Source organism: Conger conger, chromosome 7 (genome assembly GCF_963514075.1).
Source record: "Conger conger chromosome 7, fConCon1.1, whole genome shotgun sequence".
Classification (NCBI taxonomy): domain Eukaryota; kingdom Metazoa; phylum Chordata; class Actinopteri; order Anguilliformes; family Congridae; genus Conger; species Conger conger.
This window is the reverse complement of record NC_083766.1, coordinates 47,339,025-47,347,417: the sequence shown is the minus strand read 5'-3', so window position 1 is coordinate 47,347,417 and position 8,393 is coordinate 47,339,025. Positions and strand designations below refer to the sequence as shown.

Here is an 8,393-nt window from a genome sequence, read left to right as displayed (position 1 = left end):
ACATGCAACATTTAATTTAATTTTCTTGATAGAATTTAATGGCTGATGTCTTTCACCATGATGACTCTTTTCCACATATAGGTTTAGGTTTAAGTTCCCATGATGGGCAATTTAATATCAAAATAGACATGTCCAAAAGTGTTTGTGAGAAATTTAAAAAAGATTAAATAAGGTACTGAAGGTACAATGTACAAAACAATACAGCTTAAATACATTTTTTCAGTCAAAAAGTTTATTCCCTGTATGCATGGATACAACTTCTCAATTGAAAGGACAGATGAATTTTGCCTTGACTTGAGTCAAAGTATGAATGTTAATAGTCATACAAATTTCACAACTGCTATCCAAAGAACATGCATGTCGTGAAAAATACAATGTGAGAGGCTTGTTGGTTATCCCGTAGGCTATTGTTCAGACTTACTTAGTATTAGCAGGTGAGAAACATAACACTGTTACTATTCTCAATGCAAATGCGATTGAGGTGCAGAACTAATTCAATGAGCAGAAAATGCAGGAATTCTCCCAACAGGCCAAATCCATCTAACTCTAATGAAAGCCATTTGGAGCTCTTTTTTAGAGCAGTGATGCGATAAATGTTTCAGAGTATCAAGAGACAGGCGGTTTGACTGACATTTATGCTAGTCTTGGGGGTGTCTGCTGATATCCGGCCAATGGAGAGCTTGATAGACAGTGATGATAACGGTGCAAAAGAGAAACTGGTGGTGGTGTACCAGGCGCATCTAATTGCTTTCAGTGCCTGGCAAGCAAATAATAGACTAGGTGGGGGGGGGGGGGGGGGGGGGGGGGGGGGGGCGGTGTGCAGTAATTTGGGTTTTTCTTAATTCAAATGAAGAGTACAATTACTGAAAAAGCAGCATATGGCACTGGTGCGGATTGGTTTGCACAGCAGGCGCAGCCCAGATTCTGCAGCTGGGAAGAAGTCGGGATGAAAGGAGCGATGCGGCGTCTCTCTTTTACAATGCGCTAATCACTGCACAAGCATGGCACGCGGGCGTTGATTATGAACCGTGGATCTGCACTCAAGGTTTGACTCCCCCCCCCCCCGCGTATCTCAGTGATGCAGTGGGACATGGGAAAGCCCCCCTTTTTTACTTCTTGGCCTCGACTGCCTTGGTCACAGGGATGGTGACCTCGGCTGACTGAATTGCTGGCTTGGGAAGAGGAACCTCCACGGTTAGGAAGCCCTCGGGAGAAAGGGAGGATGAGACCTTCTCAGCATCCACACCTGGGGGCAGTCTGCAGTTGGGAGAGACAGTAGAGCAAGGTTTTTGTAGGCTACACTCCTTAAAATCATTAAATCCTCATTAGGCATTAGCTGGCAGACCTGGGCCAATTAAAGAATGTAATTGTTTTGGATTCAAATACTTCTCTGTGCTTGATTGATCTTGCCTGGTGCAATTGAGCCCACCAAGAGGATGTCCACCTTCTAGTCCTCTTGGTAGGCTCACTTGCACTAGGCAAGAGCCTGCTGTTTGCACTGTTTGAGAGTATTGCCTAGGTTCCAATACACCAGACAAGCTCAGTAAAGCATAGAAATGTATTTGAATCCAAAAAACAATTATGTTGTTTTTATGTTGTACCCAGGTCATTTAGCAGGGCCCCAACATTCATAGACTTGGATGTCAGCAAGTATCCGCCAAAATTAAAAGTGATGTAATGGACCACTGCTGGATGGCAATTGTAAGGTCACCATTTTGGATATTTGCCCAGAGCTTCTCTACACTGTCCTTTTAAAGTGAGTTCCTTTAAACCCAACAGTGGCAGGCTGTAAACAGCAGCTGCAGATTGTCAGAGCATGACCACCAGCCAAACCTGGCCTGACAAACTCTTCCAGAAGGATATGAAAGAGGGTAACAACTAAATAAATCACTTGAGAATGGAATCATAATTAAGAAATTTAAAAAATACCCGTTCGTGGATTTCTGTCGCAATTTATCTTATTTCTAGCAAATTATAGCAATGAAAAATTAAATGTGTTGCGTGTGGATTGGAAAGGGATGTTATTTTCCAGTTTAGAGGATCATCTGCTGCCATAATGCTACAACCACAATGAAACAATTTCTGATACTTGCGTTTGAATTATTCATATACTCACGTGTACTTTCTGGTGAAACATCTGGACACAAAGCCGTGCTCATCCTTCCTCTCCTCATGTTTCCCTGTAGAAACAAGATAAATCACACAGGGAAGATGTACGAGCTACCGAAACCATTGGCCGGGCTCAGACTGTTTCTTGCGCCTCCTGAGAAACACCATTTCAAAGAGTAGGAAAGGCTCATGCATCAAAATGGCCCAAAACTTTGGACCATCCATTTGCCCCTCCGCTATTTTCCGCCCTGAATGCCGGTGTGTCCACAGACAGATGTCCCCTGACACCACGGTAATGGACCCTGAGTCATCTCCACCATCACCAGACACCCAGGCACATACTAATGCTGAAACACAAGCCCAATCCAGCTTTGTTGTCTGTTTGTTGTGACAATTAAGGGCACATGGAGGGCAAAGAGTACACAGATAGGAGGTTGTGGGGAGTTCTGTGCCAATGAGGGGCCTGAATCACAAAGCAGGATGCGCTAGTTAGCTACAGTAACAGCACTCCTGGCTGAAAGAAAACAGCTGATAGCTGATTGACCAATTCAGACCAGCTCCATGCTCAACATAGTTTGACCATGGTTTTGAAACAACTTGTAGCTGGTAATATCAAGCTGGTCGTAGCTGGATTTTATTGTGGGGCTGAGTAAAACCCAGAAACCTATCAAATCTGGAACACGGACTGAAGTAAAAACAGCTGTTCTGAGTTTTAGTAGGTGAGTTCAGCTACCACAGTTATCCTGAGCCACATGCTGCAGGCTTTAAATGGTAAATGGCCGGCATTTATATAGCGCCTTTATCCAAAGCGCTGTACAATTGATGCTTCTGATTTACCCATTCATACACACACTCACACACCGACGGCGAGTAGCTGCCATGCAAGGCACCGACCAGCTCATCAGGAGCATTTGGGGGTTAGGTGTCTTGCTCAGGGACACTTCGACACAGCCTGGGCGGGGGATCGAACCGGCAACCCTCCGACTGCCAGCCAACTGCTCTTGCTGCCTGAGCCATGTCGCCCCATTAGACACTGACTCGCCTCAGATGCCCAATCAGCTGGAGAATCTTTCAAAAAAGCTGACTAAAATGTTCCTCCCTGGACAACAGACCTGGGTCAAATGTAATTGATTTGGATTTAAATACTTTTCTGTACTCAGTTGATCTTGTCTTGGTCTTGAGCCAACCAAGATAAGGTGGGGTATGTTCTTTTTGAGAGTATTTCATGGGTTCCAATACACCAGACATGCTCTGTAAAGCATAGAGAAATATTTGAATCCAAAACAATTACGAATTTGACCCATGTCTTCTGGGCAATAATATGACCAATTATAATTTTCACACCAGGCCACCATAGAAGCTGGAAAAGCCATGAATGGTAGATAATGAACAACTCTGAAAATGAAAACTAAAAAATTTAAACTTAAAAACTAAAGGATAAGAAATAAGACAAAACTAAACTAAGACAGCCAGAGCCCACACAATTCTAAACCAAAAATATGGCTACAGTCAGAAAGTCAGAGGTGAAATTATCTCAAATGGCATGAAGAATTCCAGCTCTCAGCATATCCATTTGTCATTAATAACATCAACAATGAGCAATGATTATATATGCAAGAACATGATACAGCATTAAGCTGACAGTATTTGCAGGTTTTGCTGATCTAAGAAGCAGTGGGTAGTGACGGCATCATTTGCTGCAATGGTGAGGATGCCATCCTGCGCTGGACATTTACCAGATGCCTTTTTATGAGCCTGAGTCACCGGCTGCCTGTTCTAATTCAGCAGCCTGTTCATCGGTGTGAAAATTGACTGAGAGGCTTGTGGGCAAAGAAGCGGAAGAATCTGGTGTGTAACTGACAGTCCCCACAAGCAGGCGCATATCTCTGCTATATAAACACACTACAGCAGAACTCCACGCATCAGGCTTCCTGTTTCAGTATAACTCTAGTGCAGAAACCTGGCACTTTTTGTAGTACATAAGTTACAGTTTCTTACCTCATTGCTGGACCAGTAATCAATTTTAATAAAGCAAAGCTCAGAGTCTGGTTTGTCTTAAATCAACAGGGAGTAGAGCACTTATTTTTGTTATTCTATTATTCAGGGTATTCTGCCAACTGCCAACCGTGGTATGCTAGTTGATAAGTTGATGTGCTCTTCAAGGGTTAAAGTTGTATCTATGTGATCACTCTGGGACTCGGAACTGTAGTTTCCTCTAGGGTCCTCAACCCTCTTGTCCCTGGGTTTGATTTGCACTTTATTGTACGTCGCTCTGGATAAGAGCGTCTGCTAAATACCTGTAATGTAATGAGTAGGCTTTTGGCAGTATTAACATTACAAGTGCACTGTAACCCCAGCCAGCATTGAAGATTCTGTAGACATCACAGAAATGACTGAAGCAGACATTCAGGCCAGGCTTCTGATTCTTTAGAAATTAGCATGTTGCTGTACAAATTAGCATGTTGCTGCAGTATGTGAGCACAATCTCAGTCAAGGATGTACAGAGGGGGATGCAGGTGAAGAGAGGGTCTCTGCTCTGGATAAGACCTACTAAATGCATATAGGACCAGACAAAGGTTAATCCTGGACAAAAGTTTAGTCTCGGACTAGGTTTAATATAAGCCGTACTGTAAGAGAGACACTCACCTGTGATCTCCACCATTCCATCCTTGGTCTTCACCACCAGCTCTTCTGGAGAAAAGTGGTTGACGTCCAGGCTGACCTTCCACTGCTCCGGGGTCTGCTTGATTTCGGACATGCCGCTGCTCAGCTGGCGGGACAGGGCGCGGGCGTAGGGGGATGGGGGAGGACCCATCAGGGGTCCAACCGCTGCGGGTGGTCCCTCAGGCAGGGCAGCGCCTGGACGCATGTAGCCGGGCCACTGGGGGGTCGGCCACTGGTACCACTCCTCGGGGAGGGCGGGCATGCCGAAAGATTGGTCGAAGAGCCGGCTGCCTTGGTACCAGTCGCGGAAGGGGTCCCAGCTCGGGGTGCGCATGAAGGTGAAGGGAATGCGTCGCTCGGCCATGCTTTTTCCGAAATAAGGAGCGCCTGTCTCACTCTCTCTGCTTTCTGTGGCCTCTCTCCCTGCCTGCAGGCTTTATAAACCCCCGTCAGCCCCCCGCCCAGATATTTATAGAAAGGTCTAGAATGTCTATTCATGGAAGACGTACTAGTAGAATGGAATTCAAGGCAAAGGCCCACCCTGACACAGCTGCCTGACAAACTGTATTTCACCTCAGCCTCTTGCCAATTGTAATCTCCTGTATTGCATTACAGAGCCCAAGAGGAATCTGAGATCTCATTGTAACCCAGATGGGGCGGCTCAGTAGAATTGAACATACGTGGGAGCTATCGTGCGGAGGGCCTGCTCAGCTGCCTTGCCATGTGTCATACATGTAATCGACCTGGTATGTGCAGCCTGGATTCAGACATGAAGCCTGTTCTGGATTGAAAGAATGTTCAAGCTTTGCTTCACAGTTGCTTCAGTAAGTTCTTTTCACATGGCTGCATGGGAAATAAGCAGGTTTACTGACCACTGTGAAGGCAATGAAGATCATTTGGACGAGGTATGTTTCTGTCAAGTAATATCTGATTAGCATTAGCCAAGTTACACATCATAGCGATTCAACTGTTCATTGGTATTTCCCTGAATTGAGTTTTCTTTGGAAATACCCTGCACTGTTCTATTTTCTGATGTGATTCTCTTGGCTTTTTTTCCAATGTGTGACTCAGGTTCTTCTTTTTTTTTTCTTTTTTTTTTTACAGATTCTGAATAAGTGCTTAATTTTCATGCATAAGTTAAGAGTCACATTGCTATGATTACGGTCTCTACATTTCCCTCAGTCTCACACAAGGACAGAAAATCATCTTCATTGTGTACGACTTGAGAGTTGAGTTCTCTGAGACCATTTTGCCTCTGGCAAATCAATCTAAGTAGACAACAATCTGAACCATGTACATATTCAGACTTTTATGATGATAGTACTGATTGACACAGCACCCACTTCCATAGTCAAGGCACATGGCCTAAGACTGGAGTGCACCTCAAGTACATCTCATCATATGGTGTTAAGCTGGTATTTCCAGCTTGTGTGCCTCCTCAGATGGCTGTTCCATCTTTGTAATTAAATCTAAAAGGCCAAAGTTACGACATCCCTTCTACACAGAGAAATGTCTACCTTCTTCCCAATTCAATGGGTTTTCACTGTATTTAGAGCTTTGTCCACATTTGTTGATTTATATTACAGTTTTTTAATCCGCTCTGTCTGCCCCTGCTGTTGCAATTAAATCTGCCATTGTTTCTTCACCTCTGTCTGCTTTTGGTTCCTCTGTTCCCCCGGCGTAACACCATATGCTAATGCTAACTTAATGAAACATACAGTACCCATTTCCAGCATGTGGGTGCTACAGTTATTTCCATTCAAACATGTTGCTGAGCATGGCACATACCTGGTACAGTACAGGACATTATGTTTCTGGCCACTGGGTTTCCACTGTACATGTTATACTCTGTGTCTGCATCTCTGTCAACACTGAGAAGGGGAGTTTTTCTGTTACACAAGTTGTCATGTAGATTGACAGCTGATCTTGTGATTCAATACCCTGGATATACAGTTAATTGTGACATGCCCATCTCCAGCACTCGCATCCGTCATACAAGGGTTGTGGTCTTGACATGGAAGTGGCAAGCATGACACTTCGAGGGTCAGCACACTGGCCTTGTGGGATAATCAGGGTCTCCTTTACATTCTTTGTTGCTTTCTTATCAGTTGATTGGACAGCGTCAGGGAAGGAGTGGAACAGTCTATGCCAGCCATCAAATCTGGCCCTGGTTTTCTTTTCTCCCAGGTAATTAGCTACTGATTGGCCAGTGTTTCACACCTGACTCCCAGGTAAAGGGCGGATGGAAAACCAGCAGTTCTAGGACCTTGAGGACCATAATTTGATTTGCCTGAGCAGGGGTGGAGTTAGCCTATTATATATATGAGTACAAGGCATGATGAGAAGTAGAGCATCACCTTGAATAACACATCCATCCATCCATCCATCCATTCATCCATTATCTTAACCCGCTTATCCTGAACAGGGATCCCAGCATACACTGGGTGAAAGGCAGGAATACACGCTGGACAGGTCGCTAGTCCATCGCAGGGCACACACACCATTCACTCACACACTCATACCTATGGGCAATTTAGACTCTCCAATCAGCCTAACCTGCACGAACAAGGGGAGAACATGCAAACTGCACACAGGGAGGGCCCGGCCAACCGGGATTTGAAAACAGGACCTCCTTGCTGAGAGGCGGCAGTGCTACCCACTACACCATCCAGGCCACCCGAGGAGAAGTCCAATGTAATACATACAAGATACGATACAGTTCAATTATGAATTTTTTTGTTTGTTAATGTATGGGATAAATAATGTCACTTGTCATTCTCAACATTCATTAAACAGTGGTTTTCATCAATAAAGCATAAGTTGGTGTTTATGTTTGGGCATTCAAGGGGTCCCCCAGGGCATAACTCCACGATAGCATATCCTCTTCTAACCCGAATGACCAAAAAATCAACAGGGGTGAGAGCTCTGTATCGAAGAGAAAGAGTTCATGTTACCACTCTTTCAATCAAACGATTATGACTAGGGATATCAATATGGGCATGTGGGTCAGCTGCATGAACTGGGCACAGATACACATTTTCAAGGCTTGAATTTACCATCGCTGTCATGTGTGTCTTTAGCCTAAGCCTCAGAAGAAATCATTCTGTCAGTGCGGGGTATCTACTAGGCAGACTCGGGTAAAGCTCCAGAGACTGTGTGAGACTTGTTATTGCATACAGTACAGTGTACGCTCTGTGGCCATGCATGCTATATTATGAGTGGTAGCTCATCCCACTGTACAGACTATCAGATTATTTGCTCCTGGGTGAGAAGAATCAATAAGGATGGAATTCCAGTCAAGAATGAATATTTCAATAGCATTGAAAAAATATATTGAATAATAATAAACATAATTGTCTTAAATACACCAATGGTAAATTTTTACATTGATTATATTGATTTCAATCATCCATATGCTCACTGAACACACTGTATTTATTCATTTCAAGGGGGAGAGGCAAGGTTGTTCTTTAACTCAATCATATCATATCTCAGCATGATTGAGATTATGTGGTCACAGAAACATTTTAAGTACTTACACAAGTTCTGCCAGAAATAACTATGAGCCAGTGCCTGAATAGTTACTAGAATATTCCTTACCCTTTTTCATGGTGTAAGAT

The 8,393-nt window shown here is 44.0% G+C and overlaps 1 protein-coding gene across 1 annotated transcript; it reads right to left on the bottom strand.

Annotated features, from left to right (window-relative positions):
* Nucleotides 1-210: 210 nt before the first annotated feature.
* On the bottom strand, nucleotides 211-5,200 carry hspb1 (heat shock protein, alpha-crystallin-related, 1). Its single transcript, XM_061248708.1, has 3 exons — nucleotides 4,756-5,200; nucleotides 2,117-2,180; nucleotides 211-1,257 (listed from the first exon to the last, which is right to left on the bottom strand). The coding sequence occupies exons 1-3, from the start codon at nucleotides 5,135-5,137 to the stop codon at nucleotides 1,110-1,112; spliced, it is 594 nt and encodes a 197-aa protein (XP_061104692.1). The 5' UTR covers nucleotides 5,138-5,200; the 3' UTR covers nucleotides 211-1,109.
* Between the last annotated feature and the right edge of the window lie 3,193 nt (nucleotides 5,201-8,393).